The 26,170-nt window shown below is 55.2% G+C and overlaps 4 protein-coding genes across 12 annotated transcripts; 2 read left to right on the top strand and 2 right to left on the bottom strand.

The window, feature by feature from the left end:
• The first annotated feature begins 1,011 nt into the window (after positions 1 to 1,011).
• Positions 1,012 to 3,829, top strand: PSME1 (proteasome activator subunit 1). Its single transcript, XM_008269418.4, has 11 exons — positions 1,012 to 1,126; positions 1,843 to 1,875; positions 1,968 to 2,030; positions 2,162 to 2,272; positions 2,376 to 2,421; positions 2,536 to 2,633; positions 2,886 to 2,954; positions 3,035 to 3,102; positions 3,205 to 3,259; positions 3,334 to 3,420; positions 3,606 to 3,829. Exons 1-11 carry the CDS (start codon positions 1,088 to 1,090, stop codon positions 3,684 to 3,686), a joined length of 750 nt encoding a protein of 249 aa, XP_008267640.1. The 5' UTR covers positions 1,012 to 1,087; the 3' UTR covers positions 3,687 to 3,829.
• On the bottom strand, positions 3,826 to 6,746 carry EMC9 (ER membrane protein complex subunit 9). Of its 2 annotated transcripts, none has more exons than XM_089309855.1 (5): positions 6,389 to 6,746; positions 6,195 to 6,271; positions 4,415 to 4,659; positions 4,230 to 4,324; positions 3,826 to 4,067 (listed from the first exon to the last, which is right to left on the bottom strand). In XM_089309855.1, exons 2-5 carry the CDS (start codon positions 6,265 to 6,267, stop codon positions 3,887 to 3,889), a joined length of 594 nt encoding a protein of 197 aa, XP_089165981.1. In that variant the 5' UTR covers positions 6,268 to 6,271; positions 6,389 to 6,746; the 3' UTR covers positions 3,826 to 3,886. The 2 variants fall into 2 exon arrangements, with proteins under 2 accessions (XP_089165981.1, XP_002718141.1); XM_002718095.6 differs by having other exon boundaries at positions 4,415 to 4,484.
• A 1,992-nt stretch (positions 6,747 to 8,738) lies between these two features.
• PSME2 (proteasome activator subunit 2) lies at positions 8,739 to 12,371 on the bottom strand. Its single transcript, XM_002718096.6, has 11 exons — positions 12,282 to 12,371; positions 11,944 to 11,976; positions 11,174 to 11,236; positions 10,877 to 10,963; positions 10,738 to 10,768; positions 10,556 to 10,653; positions 9,765 to 9,833; positions 9,553 to 9,620; positions 9,356 to 9,410; positions 8,962 to 9,048; positions 8,739 to 8,868 (listed from the first exon to the last, which is right to left on the bottom strand). The coding sequence occupies exons 1-11, from the start codon at positions 12,327 to 12,329 to the stop codon at positions 8,788 to 8,790; spliced, it is 720 nt and encodes a 239-aa protein (XP_002718142.1). The 5' UTR covers positions 12,330 to 12,371; the 3' UTR covers positions 8,739 to 8,787.
• Positions 12,372 to 12,642: 271 nt separating this feature from the next.
• Positions 12,643 to 25,962, top strand: RNF31 (ring finger protein 31). Of its 8 annotated transcripts, none has more exons than XM_051822707.3 (21): positions 12,643 to 13,552; positions 13,637 to 13,783; positions 13,939 to 14,094; positions 14,290 to 14,349; positions 14,454 to 14,529; positions 14,737 to 14,893; positions 15,682 to 16,066; positions 16,208 to 16,498; positions 16,745 to 16,993; positions 17,095 to 17,280; positions 17,385 to 17,591; positions 21,404 to 21,577; positions 21,657 to 21,755; positions 21,847 to 21,936; positions 23,613 to 23,727; positions 23,841 to 23,959; positions 24,233 to 24,346; positions 24,488 to 24,545; positions 25,196 to 25,292; positions 25,545 to 25,713; positions 25,820 to 25,962. In XM_051822707.3, exons 1-21 carry the CDS (start codon positions 13,361 to 13,363, stop codon positions 25,871 to 25,873), a joined length of 3,195 nt encoding a protein of 1,064 aa, XP_051678667.1. In that variant the 5' UTR covers positions 12,643 to 13,360; the 3' UTR covers positions 25,874 to 25,962. The 8 variants fall into 8 exon arrangements, with proteins under 8 accessions (XP_051678667.1, XP_069909925.1, XP_051678665.1 ...); XM_070053824.2 differs by having other exon boundaries at positions 25,794 to 25,962; XM_051822705.3 differs by having other exon boundaries at positions 13,136 to 13,552; positions 14,290 to 14,358.
• Positions 25,963 to 26,170: the final 208 nt, after the last annotated feature.

Genomic DNA, 26,170 nt, shown 5'->3' with positions numbered 1-26,170 from the left:
TTGTTACCAACACTGTAAGGCCCACAGAGCCTAAAATATATATTATCTAACCCTTGGCAGAAAAAGCTTGTGGAATCCTGAAACAAAACACTGAGCTAATATCAGAGAGAGAAATGCTGTGAAGGTACTCAAGCAGGCTGATTTGGCCACCTGGAGGTGGCACAGCCGGTTAGGCTGCGGTCTGTGATGCTGGCATCCCACAGGGATGCTGGTTTGAGTCCCGGTTGCTCCACTTCTGATCCCGCTCCCTGCTAATGCACCTGGGAAAGCAGTAGAAGATGGCCCAAGTGCTTGGGCCCCTGCACCCACGTAGGAGACTCGGAAGAAGCTCCTGGCTCCTGGCTTCCTCTTGGCCCACCCCCAGCCGTTGTGGGCATTTGGGGACAGAAGATTCTCTCTCTCATTTTTTTGTTACTCTGCCTTTCTAATATAATAAATACATTTTTTTTTTAAATCTTAATTCTGAGGAGGTGACATTTGAACTGAGAGCTGAATGACCAGAGCCGTGGGAAGGGCCCTTCAGGAGGAATGGCCAGGGGGCAGGAAGGCAGGTGACTGGAGAGGAGCAGGTGGGAGGTCTACAGGAAGCTGCGGCGGTCAGAGGCGAACGCGCAGCAGCAGCCAAGCCTAGCGGACTGCAGCTCGGGTGAAGGGTAGCAGCAGCGTCCGGGTGTCGGGCCACAGGATGCCGGCGAGAGCAGGTGCCCACGCTGGCTGGGAAGGCTAGCAAGGAGCGGCCAGCCAGGTCTCGTCCCACGGAGTAAGGCGCATCCCTGTGCCAGGCGCAGCAGCGGAAGAGAGGCCAATGGAGGAGTTGGGGGTGGGGGGGAGAGGCGGGGACAAGGGGGGCGGGAGGGGCAAGGTGGGGCGTGGACAGGCGGGCACAGGGAGCTGTAGGGGGAGCCCCGCGGGGCTGCCCGCCTCTGCGGCCGTCTCCCCGGTCTGGTCTGTCCCCGCCTCCTCCAGTCCCTCCACTCCCTACTACCCAGGAAGGCCGTGCCGGTGGCGAGCGCCGCTTTCGCTTTCTCTTCCCGGTGCCCACTCCTCCTCGCTCCTCGTGCGGCAGCAGGTCCCCCCCGGCCCTGCCATGGCCACGCTCAGGGTCCAGCCTGAAGCCCAAGCCAAGGTGAGCGCCTCGGGGTCGAGGAAGGGCCGATTAGAGGGAGACGTGGTTCCTAGAGGCGAGGGAGCCCCCGACCCGCCCCCTCCCCCAGCCCCCACTTGAGTAGGGGTCGGTCATGCCTGCCGCCTCGGTGCTCCCAGCACCTGAGCCCCGGGGAGACCGGTGAGGTCTGCCTTCGGGGAGAGGCGAGGCGGCCTTGGTCCAGCGAGGTGAAGTGAAGCAGAGAGCCGGAGAGGGGAAGCCTGCCGGCGGGGGCCCCACACAGACTGGTGCAGGACCTGCCCCTGGCTCCTCAGTGCCTGCGCGGGGCTTGGGGGGGGGCGGCACAGACTGGTGCGGGACCTGCCCCTGGCTCCTCAGTGCGTGCGCGGAGCGGGGGGCACAGGCTGGTGCGGGACCTGCCCCTGGCTTCTCAGTGCCTGCTGGGTCCCACTGGCTGAGGCTGCCCTACTCCCCTCCTCACATGCACAGCATAGCCCAGGAGACCCTGGAGACCCTTCCCACCAGGAGTGCTCTCAATCCCCAGATGCAACCCCAGGGGGCCCGGGACTGCAGAGGTCCACCCCTTTAGTCCCAGTCCACGGGCACAGGGGTCCATCTGGCCTCAGAGAGCACACCCCACCCTTCCCCAGGTCAGACCTGCCACAACCCTAGAGGAACTCCCTTCCAATAAACCGGCCTTAAAGCCAGGTTTCTGAACGGTTGCCTGTGCCCCACAGGTGGATGCGTTTCGTGAAGACCTGCGTGCCAAGGTAAGATCCGTCCCGCCACACCCCAGCTCCGACCCAACCGGGACCACTCGGAGTCTCACCCCCACCCTCCGCCACCCCCACCTCACACACAGACCGAGAGCCTGCTTGGGAACTATTTCCCCAAGAAGATTTCTGAGTTGGATGCGTTTTTAAAGGTACTGGGGCTGGCCAGGGAGCTGGAGAGTTAAGGGGCCCAGAGGACGGGAGTCAGGGCGAGGCCCTGAGAGTGAGGAGGCGAGAGAGACACACACACCTTGCCTCTAGCTCTCCTCCTACCCTCTGCCAGGAGCCGGCTCTCAATGAAGTCAACCTGAGCAACCTGAAGGCCCCCCTGGACATCCCCATGCCTGACCCGGCCAAGGAGAAAGAGAAGGAGGAGCGAAAGAAACAGCAGGGGGCAAGCTGGGAACCCCCCCCGGGGGGGGGGGGAGGGGCCCAACCAGGCAGGGAAAACCTGCCTTCCTGCGGTCTGACTCCCAGGGACCCCTCTCTCCCTGCAGAAGGAAGACAAAGACGAAAAAAAGAAAGAGGATGATGAAGATAAAGGTATTTGAACAAAAAAGAAATCTCTGGTGGGCAGGGACTTGGCCACCACCCTGCAGGGGCTCTCCTGTCAGGCACAGGCTCAGTGCAGTGAGTAACCCACCGCCCACTCACCAGGTCCTCCCTGTGGCCCAGTGAACTGCAATGAGAAGATTGTAGGCCTTCTGCAGCGCCTAAAGCCCGAGATAAAGGACGTCATCGAGAAGCTGAATCTGGTGAGCCCTGCTCCTTCCGCCCCTGGCTTCAGGTCGACCCCTTTGTCCTCTTGGTTCTGCCAGTTAGGTTATGCCGCTTGCCTGGTCTTAGCAGGAAAGGGAGGGCACAGCCGGTGAAGTCAGCAGCCTAGGCCCATGAGGCTTAGGATAGACCTGGCCTACCTCCACCCAGCATGGGCAGCAAGCAAGGCCAAGGAGGCCAGGTGGGGGTGGGGGGCCGGATGTGGCTTTGATGCGCTTCCCTTCCCCCAGGTCACCACCTGGTTGCAGCTGCAGATTCCCCGGATTGAGGACGGCAACAATTTCGGAGTGGCTGTCCAGGTGAGAGCACTGCCCTGCTGCCCTGCCCTCATCTCTAGTCCCGGCTTCCTTCCACTTTGGCCCTCACTTGCCGTCCCCAGGAGAAGGTGTTTGAGCTGATGACCAGCCTTCACACCAAGCTGGAAGGCTTCCACACGCAGATATCCAAGTGAGTGGCCGCCCGCCCACACCCAAACCCTCTGCTTTGGGACATGGGCCTATGAGTGCCCTCCGTCTTGTCCCACTCCACGCACACTTCTAATTCCCACAGGTATTTCTTGGAACGCGGAGATGCGGTGGCCAAAGCAGCCAAGCAGCCCCATGTGGTAGGTGCGGCCCTGGTCAGGGTGCGTGGGAAGGGACGCGCTGGGCATCCGGCCTGACTGCTGGGTTTCCACAGGGTGACTACAGGCAGCTGGTGCACGAGCTGGACGAGGCAGAGTACCGGGACATCCGGCTGATGGTCATGGAGATCCGCAACGCTTATGTGAGGGGCCAAGGGCAGGGCGGGGCAGGGGCAGGCAGAGGTTCTTTTCCCAGGGCACCCACTCACTCCTGGACCTTGCAGGCTTGGGGTGGAGGATGACAAAGCCCGGCCTCTCCACCGAGCTAGAAATGGGCACAAGGCCGCCAGGGGCCTGCAGCTGACCCCCTACTCCCCCGGCCCTGTAGGCTGTGTTGTATGACATCATCCTGAAGAACTTCGAGAAGCTCAAGAAGCCCAGGGGAGAAACAAAGGGAATGATCTATTGAGAGCCGCCTCTCCCGTTCTGTGATGCGGGTGGCCCAGACCGTCCTGCTTTTTGCTGGGGACTCCAGGCCTTTCTTACCTTCCTGCTGTTGAGATTTCTCCCTCACCTGGCCTCCTAGGCACAATAAATATAGTCAAAACTGTTGCCCAGCGGCCCAAGTCTCTTTATTTGGCTCCTGCCCCTCCTGGCCCCGGCCCTGGCTCAGGCATTTCCACTGGTGGCACCAACCCACTGTGTGATCTGGGTGTTGAGCTGCTGGTTGGTCCAGTCCTGGCGGATGTCATCCAGGTGGCAGTCAAAGTCCACGAGGTGCTGATGGGCTCGGCCCTGCAGGAGGGCTCCCAGCATCTGCCGGGACTCTTCCCAGTCCCTCCACATCACTCTGAAATAGCAACATCCACGGAGGTCAAACCTGGCGGGCAGCGGGGCCAGACACAGCCTTCACACAGACGCTGGGTCCAGGAAGGGACCCTTGGGGCAGGACCAAGGAAAGAGGAGGCCTGGGGAGCCTTGGGCTTCCAAGAAGTAGAAGTGGGACACTCACAAGTTCTTGTCCTTGGGCACCCAGCGGAGACCCTGGTTCTCCAGGACGATGACTGGGGGCACGCGAGGCTGAGGCACCAGTTTCTGATTATCCAACTGGATGGACAACGAAAGGCAGGGGGGGTTTCGATGCTTCCCCCCTCCCGACTTCCTGTCTACCTCCCCACCCTGAAAGCGAAGCCTCACCATAACAAGGACTGCTGCAGGGAACAATTCTGCAATCCGCCCGGCGATTTTCAAGGCCAGGGGCCCAGGGCTGTGTAGAGGGAAGATCAGAGGGGTGAGGAGCCGCTTGCGGGCAGACCCCATCCGGCTGAGCTGGGCTTCCCGGGTCTCATGGATGTGGGCGTGGTTCTGGCCTTTCCCTGTAGCTGGCTGGTGGGGGTTGAGCCTGCTGGATGCTTGATGCACGACTGCTTCATGCTTGAGTGCTGTGGGAAACAGGTGCTCAGACACTGCTGGTGAGAGTGTATGTCAAAGGCGGTCTTTTTGGAGGGTAATTTGACGGAACCAGCCAAAGTAAAGCCATCTCCTACATAGGCTGACCTGGATGTTCTACTGAATTTAATAATAGCGCAGTGTCCATAATAAAAAAATTAGAAATTTCAACTTTTTTTTTTTTTTGACAGGCAGGGTGGACAGTGAGAGAGAGAGAGAGAGAGAAAGGTCTTCCTTTTCCATTGGTTCACCCCCCCAATTGGCCGCTGCGGCCAGCGCACTGCGCTGATTCAAAGGCAGGAGCCAGGTGCTTCTCCTGGTCTCCCATGCGGGTGCAGGGCCCAAGCACTTGGGCCATCCTCCACTACACTCCTGGGCTACAGCAGAGAGCTGGCCTGGAAGAGGGGCAACCAGGACAGAATCCAGCGCCCCGACTGGGACTAGAACCCGGGGTGCCAGCGCCGAGAAATTTCAACTTTTAACAAGGCACTAGATAGACAGTGGCACATCCACACTCACACTATATCTCTGTGAGGAGAAGGGAGATCTTGGTGTGGCAACGGGAAGATGACAAATTTTAGAGAAGGGGAGAAAAGCATTCACAAAATAGTATATCTAATCTGACCCATGAGGGCACTTCAAAAAGTTCATGGAAAATGGAATCAAAAGATGAGCTTATTTTGGTGTAAAATAATTTTTGAGACTCATGCGTAAGTAGAGTCTTCAAAAAGTTCATGGAAAACCATATTATGATAAAACTAGGCATACATTTCAATTTTTAAAAAATATTTTATTTACTTATTTGAAAGTCAAAGTTACACAAAGAGAAGAAAAGATAGATCATCCATCCACTGGTTCACTTCCCAGTGGCCACAACGGCCAGGGCTGGACCAGGCTGAAGCCAGGAGCCCAGAACTTCTTCCAGATCTCCCATGTCGGTGCAGGGGCCCAAGAACTTGAGCTATCTTCCCCTGTTCTCCTAGGCACAGTAGCAGGGAGCTGGATCATTAGAGGAGCAGCTGGGAGTTGAACCAGCGTCCATATGGGATAGCAGTGTCACAGGCGGCAGCTTTACCTGCTATGCCACAACACCTGCCTCATGAATTTGAATTTTTTTGCACCATAATAAACTTAGCTTTTAATTCCATTTCCCATGAACTTTTTGACATGCCCTCATAAGATTAATATCTACTTTATATGTGTATATATAAAAGAAATTTCTTAAGTTGCTGGTTGGGCTTGCTCTGTGTTCTTTCCAAACTTGGGGCACCTCAGTACAGCAAGATCATCCTGTTCTTGTTGATACACAGCTGTCTCCACCCCCACGGCAGCTCTTCCAAGGCAAGGCTGTGTCCTAGTCACCTTTCTATTTCCTCACTCCAGTGCCCAGCACAGCGCCTGGTCACAGCCCCTGCTCCCAAGCCTTTGATGAAGGGAAGATGGAAGGAATGACCTTGGTTCTTTGGCGACCCCACCCCCTCCCCCTCGCCATAATCCCTTGCCTTCTGCCTCTGCTCACCCCACTCACCTCTGGTCGTCCAGAGCTGCATTGGCATGGTAGTACCCAGCCACCACCAGACCGGCCCGGGCGCCCCACACATCCACCTGTCGCGGGAAAGGGGCCGTCAGTTAACTACACAGCGCCGCTGGCCCTGTGGGTGCGCACCGCTGCCCAGGGAGCTGCGGGCTTCGCGGTGGGGGGCGGACGTCCAGCGGCCGCACCTGGTTGAGGGCGACCTCCAGCATGACGGCCAGGGCCAGGTGGCTGTGGAAGAGGGGCACACAGTCGGTGAGGCACAGGCATTCTCCGGCGCTCGGCGAGGGCGCCAGCAGCAGCCCGTTGACGGCGGCGTGCGGGTACCGCGCGGCGTGCAGGCACATCTTCACATAGGCCCGGGCCGAGATCTCCACCTCCCCCATGGCGAGCCGGGCCTGCCCCGGGAGCTGCGAGCCCGATGAGGACCGGGTCCCTGCCCTGCCCGGAAGAGGCAGCCTCTGGCTCCCTCCAGCTCTCCGGCGCCCGCCTCGGCCTCTCCCCGGGTTCCCTCACTTAGCTTCGACTGTAAAGCCAACTCGTCTCGAGGGCGGCCCTCCGGCCTCCGTCCCGGAGCCCGCCCCCGGCCCGGCCCAGAAGGAGGTACCGAGCGCATCCCGCGGCCCCGAACTCCGCCTCCCCCTAGCGGGCGGCCGTAGATCAGTGCCTGGAGTGAGGACCCGGGAGCCCGCCGCCGCTTGACAACCGGCTCCTAGAGTCCCGCCCACGTGGTGCGCTTCGATAGGCCTAGAGCGCGCTGATAGGTCACTTTGTCCAATCAGAGGCCGCGCCCAAACCTTGACCGCCTTTGTCTCTGGCGAACTGGAAAGAACCCTCAGCTAGCTGTAAAGAGCAGCAAAGTGCGGGCGCGCTTATTGGCTAGGCTACCCACCTTCCGCTCTGGGTTGCAGATTGGCTTTGCTTGTTACCTGGGCTGCCCGCACCCCTAGGTCCCCCCCCCCCCCGCCCGGCAGAATTGTCTGGGTGGGACTCTCGGCCCAAGGCAGGGGTCCCACAGCAGTAGGGGACAAAGCTGACCGCCTGCTCTGATTATGGGACGACCAGCTCTGTCACTTCCTTATGTTGCCTTCGCGCCTGCAGGTTACCTGACTTGATTTCCTGAATGTAACATCTGCTGCCCATGCTTCCTTTAAGGATTCAGTGAGATACATAGGGGACGGGCACGCAAACTGTCAAGCGCCATGCAGCACAGTCCCATCCCATATTTAGTAAGAAGATAACCCTATGGATGTTGCACCAGAAACCACAGTAGAGAAGCCCCTGTCTCTACCACCGCCACGGGCTGCATCCTGAAAGCCAGGGATGATGACTGAATGGGAGGAGGGAGGTGGGCAGAAGGAAAAGACAAACTTGCAGATCCTCCCCTCCCATAACGTTGCATGGGTCTCTCCTTTACCACCACAGCTTTTTCCTCTCCCAGCCCTGGAAAAGGGGTCCAGCCACTCACCCACAAAACCTCCGACGAAAGCCCTTTCTCCTTCGGGCTTACTCCATATTAGTAAGGGCAGAATTTGTCGCCCTGAAACTCAAGCAGCTGTACACTCTGATGTCTTAATGTCGACCGTTGGTGGGCTAAGGGTGGGGATTTGATCTAATTGTGGCAGCTAGAAGGGGGGAGGGGGGAGTGCTGATTTTCAGGAGAATTGGCTGTTTAGAGTTCAGGTTCAGCTTACTTCTGTTCTTCCTGGCTCACCCTGTGATCTTCCCAGCATGCCCACTCCACCATTCCCAACCTGCACAGATGCTGGACCATGGGGTCACCTGACCCTGCACTGTAACCTCCAAGCTGCAAGATGAAATAAACCTTTTCTTTCCCAAAGAAGCTCCTCTCAGGTTTGCTAGTGATGCAAAGGGGGCTAACACACGGGGGTTGCTCCTTTCTTCATTGCCACAGAGCTTTCCCCTTGCCTGTCTGAAGCCCAACTACTCATCCCTGTAAGGACTTTGCCCAGCTGCCACCTCCTTCCTGAAGCTCTCCTGAGCCTTCTGGGGGTATAATCTCCAGAAAGCCCCAAATACTGTCATGATGTGTAACAATTCCCACCCTGTTCTCTAGGGTTACCTCTTTTTTAAGATTTATTTATTTGAAAGGCAGAGTTATGGAGAGAGAGCTAGATCTTCCACTCACTGGTTCACTCCCCAGTTGGCCACAACAGTGAGGGCTGGGCCAAGCCAAAGCCAGGAGTTTCTTCCAAGTCTCCTATGTGGGTACAGGGTCCCAAAGACTTGGGCCCTCTTCCACTGCTTTTCCTAGCCATTAGCAGGGAGCTGGATCTGAATTAGAGCAGCCAGGACTCAAATGGGTGCCTGCATAGGATGCTGGCATTACGGGTGGCAACTTGATTCATTATGCCACAACGACAGCCCCTCTAAAGTTGCCTCTTAAGAACAGGATGGGCATCTAATTTATTTTGTCTTCCAGGCACCCCTCTCCTCCATACCACATTCACCTTTAGTGTGTCAACACAGGTGACACTCAATAAATGCTCTCTGAATGAGTGACAGACACACACCAGATAAATTCCACACAAAGGTCAGGTCATTTATTTTCCCTCTAGACCTGGGCTCAGTACATGGATGGCTTCTCTTCACCCTTTGGGTTGACAATCTTCTCCAGGTTGCTGCTGATGATATGATAAAGTTCGGCCTGGGAGAAGGCAGAACAGGAGTCAAGTTCTTGGCCTCCCTCCCCCCTAGCCAACCCCCATCCGCTTCTCTCAGGGTCTTACTCCACACTCACATAGAAGGCCCTCAGGTCCAGCACCATGGCCCTTAGCGCCCCATAGGCTGCCTCATCTCGCTCATGTACCAAGGCCCGGTAGTCCATCTGGGACGTAGGAGGCAAAGCTAGGTCAGCTTCATGGGAGGGACATTAGTCTGGTTTCCTCATATAGGGAATAGGTAACGTGAAGATGAGCTCCTTCTGGGCACCAAGAAATGAGATCCCACGGGATCCAGCAGAGAAAAAGGTCCAGGTTGTTGCAGTCCAAAGCAGTTTTTTCTAGGCAGCACTTTTGGCTTAATATTCTCCACACTGGGACGGTCATAACCAACACAAGGAGGGTCTGTTTCCCCGCCTCCTCGGCCCATCCCTAGCCAGCCTCAGCTAAAAGGCTGATGGACTCTCCACTTACAACATGGGTCTCCTTGGAGGCCTTGGCCACAGCATCCCCGCGTTCTGAGAAGTACCTGCCAGAAGCAAGGGAACCAGTATAGGCACAGATGCTCAGGGAGATGTACTCCCCCAGAGACTGTTCCCAAAGTGCCCATCATCCTGATGGTACTGCTTAGCTTTGGCAGGCCCCCATGCTGGTCTTCCAGCTGCCCTCACTTGGAAATGGTTGTCTGGAAGGTTTCCACTTTGGTCTTCACTGCATTCACCCTCTCCAGCACCTTCTCCTGTGGTGGGGGAGGGGAGGAAGAGATGGGGAGGGGAGCCAGCACTTCATCTCCTTCCTCCTGTACTCACCACTTCCTTCCTCCTCCTATCTCTCACTCCCCAGGGCTCTCCCCGCTCTCAGAGTCCTGTCTTCCTTTTCTTACCTGGATCGCTACCCCAAAATCATTTCCATCCTCAATCTTGGGAATCAGATGCTGGATCCAAGTGATCACCTATGTTAAAAGGAGAAATCACTCAACAAACCTACTGAGCTCTTTCTATTATTGCCACTCCCCATTAATAGCTATATTGAATCGAGCACTTATTTGCCAGGCACTGTGTTACCTATGATTTATCTCACTTGTTACAAAAACCTTCCAAAGTGTGTGTGTAATCTAAGAGGCAGAGAGGGCTCCCACCTGCTGACTCACTCCCCAAATGCCTACAATGGATGGGACTGGAGCAGGCTAAAGCAGGGAGCTGAGAAGCCAACCCAGGTCTCCCTCATGGGTGATAGGAACCCGACAACTTGAGCCAACATCGTCTGCATTAGCAAAAAGCTGGGAATGGCAGCCAGAGCTAGGACCTGAACCCAGGTACTCTGACGTGAGATGCAGGTAACCAGTGTTGTAACTGCTAAGCTATACATGACCCCAGTATATATCATACGATAAAAAATGTTTCCAAAGTACTGTGTTATCTCTACTACGTATCTGGCACAGCAATAGGTTCTATGGTTCTAGAAGTGGATAATGCACAGCCTCTGATTTCAGGAATACCTTTGTAATACCAGAGGCCTAGCAGAATGAGAACAACAGGGACCTAAACCAAGACCAGGAGGAAACCTCCCTTTTCAGGACTAAACCTCTGAATGAAGGACCTGCATCTCTGAAGGAGACCAGGGCTTGGCCTTGCTGTCTTCTTTCTACTCCCCACACCCAGCTCCCAGGCTTACCAGAATGCACTTCTCTTTGAGAGTCCAGACTTCCGGCTTAACCAAAGCGAGCAGAGCTAAGAGCTTCTCATTCCCAGGAAGAAAGCCGCACTTAGGGACTGAAGAAAGAAGGAATCCACGTCCCTCCTCCGCCCCCATCAGTGTGTGATTTCCCCTCGCCACGTCACCCCTCCTTTCCTTACCTTCCTTCTTCTCCTGTTTATCTGTTTCCATCTAAGGGAAACAAGGCGGGGGGGGATAGCTTCAGAAAAGTCACTGAGGTTGACGGGCCATCATGTCCACCGAAGGCACAGTGCGAGCCCTGCACCACGAGTACCTCACCTCATCCTCCTTGGGCGGGGGGTCTGGGATGGGGATGTCCAGCGGGGCCCGGAGGGAGGTCAGGTCAGCCACATTGAGGAAGTCCTCCTGTACAGAGCTCACTGTCAGGCCTGCCCAGCCTCTTCCCCTCACCCCACGTCATAGCTTTCCCTCGGCCTCCCAACCTAGGCTCAGGCGTACACCATCTGAACGTTCCCAATCCACCATTTAAAATGGTTCCCGGTTGTTAGCCGGACAAGGTGAGCAGAGGCGGGGAAAAGGCCAGGGGACGGGGCAAGAGGGACCTGGGCTACTCACTTGCAAGAGTTGATTCAGGTATATGATTTTCTGTGGCAGGAAACTGCAGAGGAATTCCTCAGCCTGTGGCAAACACACTCAATAAGATGTCAGAAGACTAGACCTGGAAGGGCCCTTGAAAATCTGAGTCCGTGACCTTATAAATGAGGTCAGTGAGGCCCTGAAAATGAAGGGACTTGCCCACGTTCACAGACAGCAGAACCAATGTTAGGAACGTGGGGGACGTGGACTTACTCCCCCCATCCAAAAAAGGGCTGGAAGGGGCAGAGTTCTGGCATCAGATTAAGCTGGTACCTGCAAAGCTAGCATCCCATATGGGTGCCAGTTTGAGTCCCAGCTAACATGTTCCCTGCTAATGTGCCTGGGAAAGCAGCAGAAGATGGCTCAAATACTTGGGCCTTTGCACCAACATAGGAAAACCAGAAGAAACGTAGCTCCTGGCTTCAGCCTGGCCCAGCCCTGGTTGTGGCAGCCATTTGAGGAATGAAGCAGCAGATGGAAGTGCTCTCTCCCCCTCCCTCTCATCTCCCCTCCCCCAACTCTGCCTTTCGAATAAACAATTAAAAAGGGGGGGGGGGTTGAGAAGTGGTAGAAGAGAGGGGTCAAAATAGAGGGAGAAGTCAATAATTAGGAGGTCACTTTGGGTGAAAGCATGGTAAGGACGTAGGGGCCAAGTCCAGGGTGCCCTTTGGAGTCACTCTGAGTGGTTGTGATCCTCAAGTACTGGCCTAAGATTCTGGGCCAAATCGCTTGATTCTACAGATACTTACCTCCTGGAAAAGATTCTGCCTGAAGACATCCACCTGCAGAGAGAGCAGTACCAGGACGTTGGTTAAGGGTTCTTGGCTGTCAAAGAGTTATTCTCCCACCTCCAGCAGGGCGCCCTCCAACTACGGCACAGGCCTTTCCCACAAGCCAGATTTCTCTGGAAGCCCCGGCTCAGGGCAGAGACTGGGCAAGAATCTGGGAATCCCCAGGCAGAAGTGAAAGCGCTGAAGTGAGGCTGGCGGAGTTCGAACACGGCCTGGGTCCCCCGCAGTACCCAGATCGGCCTCCATCCAGGGGGGCTTCCCGGGCCCTTGCTAGCCTCCGGTGGGTGCCCCCTCACCTGTTTGCTGGCCTCTCCGCTCAGGCGCACCCCACAAGGCTTGGCCATGCTGCTCCAGGTGTAGCTCTCCGGTCTCCCGGCTAGCAGCCTGGGCTTTCGCTTTCACTCCCAGATCCAGGCCCGCCCCCCTCAGCCCCGCCCCCTTCCTCCCCTCCCTCTGGCCGACCACAAGCTGTGGGTAGTCCCTCAGCCATTCCCAGCCCCGGGGCGCTAGGAGAGGCGGTGCTGGCTGGGTCACAGACCCGGGGGCTGTCCGAGGGAGGGACTAGGGGGGGTGGGACCGCGGAGACGGGAACAGGGGGCGGGACTATAGTGCGGGCCCAGCCCGTCCGGGGGAAGTCCAGGGCTGGACTTCGAGGGCGGGAAAATGGGGAAGGGGCTATCCAGAGAGAAGGCTCGGCCGCGAGGAGCGCACAGAAAGGGGCCCGAGCGATATAAAGAGCCTAAGACAGAGAAGGGTTAGCAGGACGTGTACGGCAGCCCGCGCGGGGACAGTCCCCGAGGGCGCCCCGCTCCAGGACGGCCGGGACAAAGGGCGGGACTCTATTCGGCTGGGCTGGAGCCGGCCAGAGTCGAGTTCCCGGCAGGACGGAACGTCGCCGGTGGGAGCATAGCAGAATGGCCCAGAGAGAGGGAGAGGAAGGCTCGGAGCCGAACGGGATAATCCCACGCTCGGAGCTGCCCGGAAGGGGAGGCACCAATCTGGGGAAAGGCGGGGAAGAATCCTGTTATTAGAGCAAAATGCTGGGACGCTCTGGGGGAGGAGTCAAGAGCCATCTACCTCTTCATTGGCTGGAACCTTGCCTGCCCTCTAGGCCCCGCCCCCGATTTCCTGACCCTCCCCTTCCTCTGAAACTGCGTTGCAGTCCCGCCCACCTCCCAGTACTTCCTGTTCCCCGCTAACCCTGGCGCTGGGCCGTGAGCCGGAGGGGGACAGTGGCCTGAGTGACCGGGGCGACTGCGCGTACAGGGTCAGGCCGCAAAGCCGAACACCAGGCGGGAGGGGTGGCGCTCGGGCCGCCCCCGGCCCGCACCGGGTCCTGGCGGGCGGCGAGGCTGGGGCTGACTCCTCTCTCAGGATGCCGGGGAAGGAAGAGGAGCGAGCCTTCCTGGCGGCCCGTGAAGAGCTGGCGAGCGCTCTGAGGAGGGATTCCGGGCAGATGTTTTCCCTGGAGCAACTCCGGCCGCTGTTGGCCACCTCTTTGCCTCCAGCCGCCCGCTACCTGCAGCTGGACGCCGCACGCCTGATCCGCTGCAACGCTCATGGGGAGGTGAGCCCGGCCGGGCTGGGAGGGGGGGACATAGGGCCTGAGGCCCGAGTTGAGCTCACACGTCTGCTCTCTAATTGTGCACAGCCCCGAAACTACCTCAGCACTCTGTCTACGGCCCTGAACATCCTGGAGAAATATGGCCGCAACCTCCTCAGCCCTCAGCGGCCCCGTTACTGGCGCGGGGTCAAGTTTAATAACCCTGTCTTTCGCAGCACGGTGGATGCTGTGCAGGTGAAACCCCTGGGTCTTGTGGAAGAAGGGGAACTGGACTTGGGCTGGGGGGTTGACCTGTAAGAGCCCCCAGGCTATGCTGAATGGGGAGAAGGCCAGCGCCTGTGCAAAGGGGGGCGGCGGCTGGGCGGTGACCGGTTGTCAATGTGTGGCAGGGGGGCCGGGATGTGCTACGGTTGTATGGCTACACGGAGGAGCAGCCAGATGGGTTGAGCTTCCCCGAAGAGCAGGAGGAGCCGGATGAGAACCAGGTTGCTGCAGTCACACTGGAAGTCCTGCTGCTTCGGACAGAGCTCAGCCTGTGGTTGCAGGTGAGGCGTTGGTCGACTCTAAGGCCTTAAGCACCGGGGCTGGAAGAGCCCAGCCCCACTGAAGCCTGTGGGAGGGCCCCCATGCTAGAATCTTCTGGTACTGTTGTTGTCCCTGGGAATGTTGGGGGGCCAGGGCTTAGAGGGAGGGTCTTGTTCTACAGCTCTGGATGGGAGCTCTTTTCATCTTGTTTGCAGAATGCTCATCCCAGGCAGCAGGCACTGGAACAGCTGCTGAAAGGCAAAGCCGAAGATGATGTAAGAAAGGCATGAAGAGGGGCTGCTGACCAAAGGTGGCAGGAACTGTGGGCTCCGTGTCTGTCCCCAGACTTCTTGCCTATCTCGTGCCCTTTCTTCCTCAGATGCTGCAGCTTTCTGAGTTCGGCCCCCTGCTGAGAGAGATTGCCCCTGGCCCCCTCACCACACCGTCTGCCCCAGGTACTATTCATCTTCTCTTGCGAGGGGCTGCTTGTAGCAGACTAGATTGATGGAAATTGGGGGCCCTCCTCTGCCTTCTGGTTTATCTTCCTTTGTGTGTTTAAAACAATAAAAACAGGTTCCCTTGGGTCCAGGTGTGCTGAGTAGTTTTGTGATTGCCCTCATCCTCAGCACATTGAGGTATAACTTTTTCTTTCCTGTTTCTAGGCTCCACTCCTTGTTCCTGCTTCCTCTGTGGTTCTGCCCCAGGCACACTGAGCTGCCCAGCCTGTAAACAGGTCTTGTGTGCAGCCTGTGACCGCCTGTTCCATGGACACCCATCCCGTGCCCATCACCTACGCCAGACCACCCACCTGAGCCCCAGGTGAGAGGACTTCTCTTCTCTGAGGGAGTGAAATTTAGAGAACGTGAAATTACTTGAGCATCTACTGTGCCAGGTTCTTTGCTAAGACCATTTAATATAGGGCAAGCAGCCAGTCACAGCCATCAAAGAGAAATCAGACAAGTAGCAGTCACAATAAGACACGTTACTATGGTGTGTGAGTAAGTAGTGGGTGGATGCTTTCTGGTCTGAGGATCATTTCATGCATTTGGCAGTATTTTATTTTTTAAAACATTTATTTTATTTATTTGAAAGACAGAGTGAAAGAGAGAAAGGTCTTACATTGGCTGGTTCACTCCCCAAATGGCCACAACAGCTGAGGCTGGGCCAGGCTGAACCGGGAGCCAGGAGCTTCTTCTGGGTCTCCCTTGTGGCCCAAGTGCTTGGGCCATCTTCTGCCACTTTTCCTGGCACATTAGCAGGGAGCCAGATCAGAAGTGGAGCATCCAAGACTCAAACCAGCGCCCATGTGGGATGCTGGTGCCGCAGGCCAGGGCTTTTACTCTGCCACAGCCCCGGCCCCTGACAGTATTTTAAACACTTACTATGGATCAGTCTGTATGTTCTGGGGATTGACCAGGAAAAAGTGAGCTGTAAGTTGTCATTTAGATGTTGAACAGGACATGAGTATGATAGTATCCAGACAAAGAAAACAGCACATACAAAGGCCAGAGCCATGTGATGATACCCAGGAAGTGGGGAATGCCCAGGGCAGAGGGACCCTGGCACCAGAACCAGCCCAGCAGGCCACGTCTGCTTTTCTATTACAGTTTACCTGCCTCAGCTGCACTGCTGCCCCAGCCAAATTCCCTGGTGGCCCTGAGAGACAGCTCTCCTTCCCTTGATCCTGCAAATGCCCATCAGCCCTGGCACTGTGCTGCCTGTACCAGGCTAAATGAGCCTTGGGCAATGCTCTGCGTGGCCTGTGGTTGGCCCCGAGGCTGTAAGGAATCAAGGCTGGAGATTGAGGGCCCCCAAGATACTGGGGGCCAAGAACCTGAACTTACACGAGGTCGGTGGGCCTGCCAGAGCTGTACCTTTGAGAATGAGGCAGCAGCTGTGTTATGTGCCATGTGTGAGCGACCTCGGCTGGCCCAGCCTCCCAGCTTGGTGGTGGATTCCCAGGATCCTGGCTTTTCCTCACAGCCGCTTCAGGTAACCTGTTCCTGACCTTTCCAGCTCAGACCTTTGTCTCCTTGCCCGTGCCCTGTCTTCCTTCAGTCACCCCAGGTCCCGGTATCTCCTTTGTGAACCTCCTTCACTCAGACCATGGGGTCATTCTCTCCACCTTCCCAGCAGGGGGATACTTTGCTCTCCTCTGCCCAGACTCATGTCTGGTACTGCATTCACTGTACCTTCGGCAACTCGGGCCCTGGCTGGGTGTGTGCTATGTGCAACCGGACCAGCAGCCCCGGCCCAGAGCAGCATGCCCCCCGGCCCAGTGCCTCCTCTTTGGAAAAAGGACTCCCCAAGCCTCGACCCCTGCAGTGCCTCAGTGCCTCCCTGCCCAACTCCTGTGGAGACCCTGAGAAGCAGCGCCAAGACAAGATGCGGGAGGAAGGTCTCCAGCTGGTGGTCATGATCCGGGTGAGCATGGGGCCCGGGAGGAGGTGGGGCTCAGCTGGGGAGGGGAGGGGCATGGAGATACTGCATTTCAGTAACATGAGTCCTTATAAACTTACTGTTAGCAGCAGCTGACTCTTACTGAGCACGTCTCACATGGCAGTTACCATGGTCACGTGATCAGGACATCTGCGCTCAGCTGTTGGCATTTGGAGCAGGCTGAAGGTACGGAAGCCGTTTGCCCCTCCTAATGAGCCTTCTGTGCTTTAGGAAGGGGAAGCTGCAGGTGCCTGTCCAGAGGAGGTCTTCTCGGCTCTGCAGTACTCAGGCACCGAGGTGCCCCTGCAGTGGCTGCGCTCAGAGCTGCCTTACGTGCTGGAGATGGTGGCTGAACTAGCTGGGCAGAAGGACCCTGGGCTGGGTGTCTTTTCCTGTCAGGAGGCCCGGAAAGCCTGGCTGGAGCGTCATGGCAACCTTGATGAGGCTGTGGAGGAGTGTGTGAGGGCCCGGAGGAGGAAGGTACAGCGGTGCTGGAGGTGGGACAGGCTTGAGGGTCTTAGGCACTCACACAATCCCTTGCCTGCTTTTCCTTCTTCACTCTCTCTGCTCTCAACTTACAGGTGAAGGAACTCCAGACCCTGGGCTTTAGGCCTGAGGAGGGGTCTCTGCAGGCGTTGTTCCAGCATGGGGGTGACGTGACCCGGGCCCTTACTGAGCTGCAGCGCCAGCGCCTGGAGCCCTTCCACCAGCGCCTCTGGGACACTGGCCCTGAGTCTACCCCCTCTTGGGATGGGCCGGACAAGCAGGTGCTGAAGGGAGATGTGGAGCCCAAGAACCCACCTAGAGGGGCAAGAGGAAAGGCCCCTGTGGTCTGACAGCCACTTCTCTCTCCACCTGAACCACATTGCAGAGTCTGGTCAGACGGCTTCTGGCAGTCTACGCACTCCCCAGCTGGGGCCGAGCAGAGCTGGCGCTGGCGCTGCTGCAGGAGACTCCCAGGAACTATGAGCTGGGGGACGTGGTGGAAGCTGTGAGGCAAAGCCAAGACCGGGCCTTCCTGCGCCGCTTGCTTGCCCAGGAGTGTGCTGTGTGTGGTTGGGCCCTGCCGCGCAATCGGGTAAGGCCCATCCCACTGCCCCTGGTCTTACAGTTACTCTATTCCCTTTGCACCCCCATCCCCTCCCCAGCCCCTGACTCTGGCCCTGTCTTGTGCTCCACAGTTACTTTTGTATCTGTGAAGTCTTCTGGGAAGGTGGAGGCAGGAACAGGCTGTCCCCTCCCTTTTAAATGGTCTATTATGGAAAATTTCAGACATGCAACAGGGAAAACTGTAATATTTTTTAAAGGTTTATTTATTTATTTGAAAGAGTTACAGAGAAGGAGATACAGAGGCAGAGAGAATCTTCCATCTGGTTCACTCCCCAAATGGCTGCAACAGCTGGAGCTGGGCCTGGGTGAAGGCAGGAGCCAGAAGCTTCATCTGGGTCTCTCACATGGATGCAGGGGCCCAAGTACTTGGGCCATCTTCCGTTGCTTTCCCAGGCACATTAACAGGGAGCTGGATGGAAGTGGAGCAGTCAGGACTTGAACCGGCATCTATGTGGGATGCTGGTGTTACAAGTGGCAGCTTTAACCTGCTATGCCACAGCGCTGGCCTGGAAAACTGTAATTATTTTCCTTAATTCCTGCAAGTTCTCCACCTTCAGTATACTTATCACCAACTTCAGCAATTTTCATTGTGTCTTATTTCTTCTATACACTGTACTGTGTTTGAAGGAAATCTCTGGTTTCATAGAGTCTATTGGTAAATATCTTAGTACATATTTCTAAAAGAAGAAATCTTTTGAAAACAGCCACAGCACCGTTGCCACCCCAAACAAATGAACAGTAATTCTTTTCTTTTAAATATTTATTTTTTAAAAAGATTTATTTATTTGAAAGTCAGAGATACACAGAGAAGGAAAGGCAGAGAGAGAGAGGTCTTCCATCCACTGATTCACTCTCAACTGACCGCAATGGCTGGAGCTTTGCCATTCTGAAGCGAGGAGCCATTAGCTTCTTCTAGGTCTCCCATGTGGGTGCAGGGGCCCAAGGACTTGGGCTGTCTTCCACTGCTTTCCCAGGCCACAGCAGAGAGCTGGATTGGAAGTGGAGCAGCCAGGACTCGAACCAGCGCCCATATGGGATGCAGCACTGCAGATGGCGGCTATACCCACTACACCACAGTGCTGGCCCCTATTTACTTATTTTTAAAAAGTTAAAAAGAGAGAGGGAGAACAAGAGAGATTTTCTGTCCACTGGCTTACTCCCCAGATGGCCACAACGGCCAGACCTCGGCCAGGCTGAAGCCAGGAGCTTCATCCAGGATTTCCACATGGGTGACAGGGGCCCAAGCACTTGAGCCATCCTCTGCTGCTTTTCCCAGGCCATTAGCAGGGAGCTTGATCAGGTGTGGAGCCGCAGGGACATGAATCAGTGCCATGTGGGATTCCAGCATTGCAGGCAGTGCCTTTACCCACTACCCCACCACACCAGCCCCAAACAGTAATTTTTTTTTTTAAGATTTATTTATTATTTATTTGAAAGAGTTACACAGAAGGAGAGGCAGAGAGAGAGGTCTTCCATCTGCTGGTTCACTCCCCAATTGGCCGCAACAGCTGGAGCTGCACCAATTTGAAGCCAGGAGTCAGGAGCTTCTTCCAGGTCTCCCACATGGGTGCAGGAGCCCAAGGTCTTGGGCCATTTTCTGCTTTCCCAGGCGATAGCAGAGAGCTGGATTGGAAGTGGAGTAGTCAGGACTTGAAAACAGCGCCCATATGGGATGCCGGCACTGTAGGCAGTGGCTTTACCTGCTACACCAGAGCGCTGGATCCCAAACGGTAATTCTTTAATAGCATCACATACCCAATTGATAGAAACAGACCTTTCTTATCTTCTGAGTCTCACTTAATCTAGGTCAGGCATGGTGGTTCTTTGGCCAAATACAGTTCAATTAGTCTGACTCAGTGTTCGTTTTCATTCTTTTATTTTAAAATTGTAGATTCACAGTATGTTGTAAAAGTAGCAGAGTCCTTTGTACTTCTTTGCCACCATCCCCAGTGATGATGTCTTAGATAATTACAATTTGATAGACGGGGAAATAGGCGCCGACATTAAGTGTATTATAGATCTTGTTTGCTTTTAACATGGGTGTGTGTAGTTTTGTTTTTTAAGATTTATTTTATTTACTTGAAAAGCACAGTTAGTGATAGAGGGGCTGGCACTGTGATGCAGCAGGTTAAAGCCTTGGCCTGCAACACCAGCATCCCATATGGGCACCAGTTCGAGTCTCAGGTGCTCCACTACCAATCCAGCTCCCTGCTAATGTGCCTGGGAAAGCAGTGAAGGATGACCCAATTCCTTGGGCTCCTGCACCCACGTGGGAGACCTGGAAGAAGCTCCTGGCTCCATATTGGTTCAGATCTGGCCGTTGTGGCCATTTAGGGAGTGAACCAGTGGGTGGAAGACCTCTCTCTCTTCCCTCTCTTTCTACCTACCTATAACTGTATTTTTTTTTTCTTTTTAAGAAAAAGATCTTCCATCTACTGGTTCACTCTCTCAAATTGCTACAATGGCCAGGTTTGGGCTAAGCTAAAGCCAGGAGCTTCATCCCCTGTCTCTGGTGTGGTGTAGGGGCCCAAACACTTGGGCCATCTTCCACTGCTTTTCCAGGTGCATTAGCAGGAAGCTGGATCTGCACTGGATAAGCTGGGACTCCATTCAGCACCTATATGGAATGTCGGTGTTGCAGGTGGTAGCTTAACCCACTATACTACAACACTGTTGTGTGTGTGTGTGTGTGTGATGTGTAGTTCTTTGTAATTTTTTTTTTTTTTTTTGAAAGTCAGAGTCAGAGTTACACAGAGAAGGAGAAGCAGAGAGAGAGAGAGGTCTTCCATCTGCTGGTTCATTCCCCACTTGGCTACAGTGGCCGGAGCTGCGCCAGTCTGAAGCCAGGAGGCAGGAACTTCTTCCAGGTCTCCCACGTGGGTGCAGGGGCCCAAGGACTTGGGCCATCTTCTACTGCTCTCCCAGGCCATAGCAGAGAGCTGGATTGGAAGTGGAGCAGCCGGGACTCGAACCAGCGCCCTTATGGGATGCTGGGCACTGCAAGCAGCGGCTTAAACCCGCCACGCCATAGTGCCGGCCACTTTTGCAATTGTTAGATTCATCCAACTACTACCATTATCAGATACAAATTGTTTCCACGTTACAGAGGAACCCTTCTATGCTACCCCTTCCCTACCTCTGGTCATCTGACAATCATTAATTTGTTCTCCATCTCTCATTTTTTTTTTAAGATTTAATTTTTTTATTTGAAAGAGTTAGAGACACACAGAAAGAGAAAGGTCTTCCATACACTGGTTCACTCCCCAGTTGGCCGCAACAGCTGGAGCTTCGCCGATCCGAAGCCAGGAGCTTCTTCCCAGTCTCCCACTTGGGTGCAGGGGCCCAAGTACTTGGACCATCCCCTACTGCTTTCCCAGGCCATAGCAGAGAGCTGGATCAGAAGAGGAGCACCCGGGACTAGAGCTGGCGCCCATATGGGATACTGGCGCTTCAGGCCAGGGCTTTAACCCACTGTGCCACAACGCTAGCCCCTATTCTCCATCTCTATAGCTTTGTCAATTTGAGGATGCTATTTCTGTATTTGCTTTTAATTAGATGTAAATGCCTTTAGAGGCATTCGTCATTTATCTTAGATCTCACCATTGTCTGTTTTCATCTATCTGATGGTGGTTGGTTTGGATCGTCTGCCTGGCACCTGCTGGCACTTAGGATGGGGACCTTGCCCAGCTGTTAGGTCCTAGTTTTCCAGCAGCCACCTGGTTGTTGCCCCCTGCCCAGGCTGGCAGCTGTGGCTCCTGTCACTCCTCCCCCTCCCTCTAGATGCAGGCCCTGATTTCCTGTGAGTGTACCATCTGTCCTGACTGCTTCCGCCAGCACTTCACCATCGCCTTGAAGGAGAAGCACATCACAGACATGGTGTGCCCTGCCTGTGGCCGCCCCGACCTCACTGATGACACGCAGTTGCTCAGCTACTTCTCCACCCTCGACATCCAGGTAGGTCCTGCAGCTCTTAGGATTCAGATACTCTGGGCGTTAAACAGGAACTCTGCCTACGCACTGTATCTTGTCTCAGCTTCGGGAGAGCCTGGAACCAGATGCCTACGCTTTGTTCCATAAGAAGCTGACTGAGGGCGTGTTGATGCGGGATCCCAAGTTCCTGTGGTGTGCTCAGGCAAGTGACCCACGCAGCGGAGCTGACTGTGCAGGGGCCAGGGATCATGCTGGGTCAGGCCTTGGAAAGCTTTCTGCTCTTGCACCCACAGTGCTCCTTCGGCTTCATATATGAGCGTGAGCAGTTGGAGGCTACGTGTCCCCAGTGTCACCAGACTTTCTGTGTGCGTTGCAAGCGCCAGGTAAGGCACATTTATCCTTTCAGAAATACTTGCCTAGCTGCTGCTAGGTACAGTATGAGACATGGGGTATATGGAAGAACAAAACAGACAGGAGCTCAGAGCTTAAGAAGCTTAGTTTAGGGGCTGACGTTGTGGCGCGGCAGGTTAAGCCGCTGCCTGCAGCACCGGTGTCCCATATGGGAACCAGTTTGAATCCTAGCTGCTCCTCTTCCGGTCCAACTCCCTGCTAATGTACCTGGGAAAACAGCGGAACATGGCCCAAGTGCCTGGGCCCCTGCACCCACTTGGGAAACCAGGAAGAAGCTCCTAGCTTTGTCCTGGCCTTGTCCCAGTTGTTGCAAGCATTTGGGGAGTGAATTAGTGGATGGAAGATTTCTCTCTCTGTGTCTCTTTCTAACTCTGACTTTCAAATAAATATTTAAAAAAAAAAATCTTAGTTTAGTGAGAGGCGCAAGGAGAAATGGAAGAAAGAGGAGGGGAAGAGAGGGAAAGAAAATGGAGGGACAGCGGAAGGAGAGGAAGGGAGGGAGGAAGCAGATCAAGGGTAGGGGCATCGTCATACACAGCACAGGTTCTGCGAAGAACACAAGTGAAACAAGTGATTCAAGGATAACAGATTGGGTCAGACAGTCGTCCTTAAAATGGTTTAGCTTAAGCTCAGACCTGAAAGTTAAGAACCCAGCCATGCAGAGTATTTGGGACAGAAAGAATAACCCATGGAAAAACCACAGTGAGACAAAACTGGCTGGAGTCTTGAGAGCAAGGGTGAGGCTGGCAGGCAGTTGGGGAGGAGCCAGCACCAGATCAGGCAAGCCCTGGAGGCCATGTAAGGCAGAGATTTGTCTTTCATTCTGAGATCAAGCAGGGAGTGTTATCATCTCATTTATCTTGTAAGAAACTTAATTTTTATCACCAAAATCTTTTTTTTAAGATTTATTTATTTATTTGAAAGTCAGAATTACACAGAGAGAGAAGGAGAAAGAGAGAGAGAGAAAGGTCCACTGGTTCACTCCCCAGTTGGCCGCAACAGCTGGAGCTTTGCCAATCTGAAGCCAGGAGCCAGGAGCTTCTTCTGGGTCTCCCACGCGGGTGCAGGAGCCCAAGGACTTGGCCCATCTTCTGCTGCTTTCCCAGGCCATCGCAGAGAGCTGGATGGGAAGTGGAGCAGCTGGGACTCGAACTACACTGCAGGCAGCGGCTTTACCTGCTACGCCACGGCACCAGCCCCTCACCAAAATTTTGCGTCTATGTTATGAAACAATAACAAAATGAACACTTGACCCTGCCACCAAGCCTCAAAATCAGAACATTAGCAATACAGTTGAAGCTGCCTGATTTACACTTTTGGCTGCAATGTGGAGAATGGGCTGTGGAAGCAGAGACCAGTAACTGAAGTCATGGAGGCAAGATCTGACAGAGGCTTGGAGTGAGATGGCAGCAGTAGGGATGGAGAGAAGAGACAGGGTTGGGAGAGGTTTGGGTGGTCGGAGCATCACAGCTTACTAATGAACATGAGGTGATAGAAACACAAAGCCAAGGATGGCCTCTCAGTTTGGAGTTGGAGCAAACGGTGGATGGTAGTGACACAAGCTAAGCTGAAGGCTCCTGGGAGGGCCGGCAAGAAGGATCAGGGGAGGGATGGGCTTCTGTGTGAAGCCTTACTTTCCTTCCGGCAGTGGGAAGAGCAGCACCGAGGCCGGAGCTGTGAGGATTTTCAGAACTGGAAGCGCACCAATGACCCGGAATATCAGGCCCAAGGCTTGGCGATGTATCTTCAGGAAAACGGCATTGGTAAGGCTGCCCGACCTGGCTGGTTTGCTCAGTCATCTGTCGTTAACAACATCCTCTTCTTGAGGGCCTTGAGGTGCATGGCAGCCCCAGCCCTTACCTGCCATCTCTTGCAGACTGCCCCAAGTGCAAGTTCTCATATGCACTGGCCCGAGGAGGCTGCATGCACTTTCACTGCACCCAGTGCCGCCACCAGTTCTGCAGTGGCTGCTACAATGCCTTTTATGCCAAGAATGTGAGCCCAGAAGAGTGGGAAAGGGATAAAAGGTTGTGGGGGGCAGGGAGGCCTGCCACTGGGATTAAGGGGTGGAGGCACTGGGGAGCGACTCAGAGAAGAGGAAGCCATTGGGATATAAAACACCCGTCTCTGTCTCCTCTCCCTGTTTACTTGCTCCAGACCTTCCAAGGTTTCTGTCTTCCCCACCCCTACAGCCCTCATGCAGGGGTTCCTGAGAATGTAGACCCCTAATAATTTCTAACTTCCCTTTCCCATCTGGGTTTCTGCCAGAAATGCCCAGACCCTAACTGCAGGGTGAAAAAGTCCCTGCATGGCCACCACCCTCGGGACTGCCTCTTCTACCTGCGGGACTGGACTGCTGTCCGACTCCAGAAGCTGCTACAGGTTAGAGGCGACCAGCCCAGCCGGGTGTGCTGGTTGCACGGGAGAAGGGGCAGGTCACAGGGTGAGGCAAGAATGGAAGAGGCTCTGAGGTGGGAAGTGCAGCAAGGGGAGCGTAACGCCCGGGTGTGTCTTCCTCCGCAGGACAACAACGTCATGTTTAACACAGAGCCTCCAGCTGGGGCCCGGGCAGTCCCTGGAGGTGAGTGTCAGGACAAGCCTTCGAGAAGGGGAGATGACGTGCTGGGCTCCCACTGTGTGACGGGTAAACAGAAGGGAAAGTGGTCTGGGATGATGCCCGTGCCCCTGGCCTTGTTTTCCTGTGTAAAATGAGAGTAAGGATATCCACTTTGCTGGTAAGCTATTTGCACAAGACATGAAAGTCCTGAACACTTAATGTTAACTCCTCCCATTTCTAAATGTTTATTCATTCATTCATTAGCTCAGTGAGTGTTTAATGAGGCCTGCTAGTTGTAGTGCACTGTTTTAGGTTCAAGGGCATAGAATGGTGTTGGATACTGCTCTAATCTACTCCACTTCTTATCATCTTCATAGAGGTGAGACCTCACACAGTGAGTTAACTATGAAAGAGTTAAATAACAACAAAGAACTGTCTCAAGGGAACATGCAATTATGAGCCAAAAGCCAGCTTGAATAAAAGACGGACAGCGGGGTCTTCTGCCTGTGTCAGTGCCACCGGCATCTCAAGTACCCCACCGCCACAGAGCTCCTGTGCTCAGTCCCCTCCCTGAAGACGACCTCTGTGTTCTCCGTGGATACCCCAGTTCTCCTGGGGCCCTGTGGCCAGTGGCCTTCCCCCAGCAAAGGATGCCCTCCTTCCCTTACCCTTAGGTGGCTGCCGAGTGATGGAGCAGAAAGAGGTTCCCAATGGGCTCAAGGATGAAGCTTGTGGCAAGGAAACTCCAGCTGGCCATGCCGGCCTCTGTCAGTGAGTGCCAGAGGACATGGGATGGGCTATGGGCACAGGAGGTGGGAGTGGGGAGAGTGTGTCCAGATGGGAAAGTGAGCCCTGCAAGGAGTGGGGAGGGGCTGTCTGGGCAAGAGCATGGATAGGTAGGAGAACGTAGCGTGTGCAGATTGGCACTTGGCAGGTGTGGTGAGGTCTTGTCCAAGTATCCCAGTGCCCAGTCAGCTGCTGTTAGCCAACAGAACAGATTTTTCTGCTCCCTCATCTCCTCAGGGCACACTACAAAGAGTATCTTGTGAGCCTCATCAATGCCCACTCACTGGACCCGGCCACCCTGTACGAGGTGGAGGAGCTGGAGACGGCCACCGAGCGCTACCTGCACGTGCGCCCCCAGCCACTGGCTGGCGAGGATCCTCCTGGGTACCATGCCCGCTTACTACAGGTAAAGCTCTACCCGGCCTTATCCCTGACACCACCCTCCAGAAGTCACCTGTCCTGGCCCGTGTCAGCTCCAGGCTTCAGGTGCCGTTGTCTTCTCTCTTCTGCAGAAGCTGACAGAAGAGGTGCCCTTGGGACAGAGTATCCCCCGCAGGAGGAAGTAGCTGAGGGCCAGGTCCTGATGAAGGCCCTGTGGCCCAGCTCCCTCAGGAACAGCTCCAGCACCAATAAAGAGGCATCTGATTGCCCAGGCTTCTCGGTGGTCCTTCTTCCTGGCCCCACCATCTAGGGGCACCAGGGAAAAGGGGGGAGGTGAATAGAGCTTTGCTGAAAGAGCCCTTTGCGGCCTGCTGCTTGACCCACCCTGGACTCGGGGCCAGGAAGGAGTTGACACCATGGGTGGGCAAGGGAGGCCCTCTCCAGCCATCCACCCGGCCGGGCCTTCCTACCTCTCTGCCCCC

This window comes from Oryctolagus cuniculus, chromosome 12 (assembly GCF_051225735.1).
Source record: "Oryctolagus cuniculus isolate XC-2025 breed Fujian yellow rabbit chromosome 12, ASM5122573v1, whole genome shotgun sequence".
Lineage (NCBI taxonomy): Eukaryota > Metazoa > Chordata > Mammalia > Lagomorpha > Leporidae > Oryctolagus > Oryctolagus cuniculus.
The sequence above is the reverse complement of the archived record's forward strand: the minus strand, read 5'-3'. Positions and strand labels throughout refer to the sequence as shown.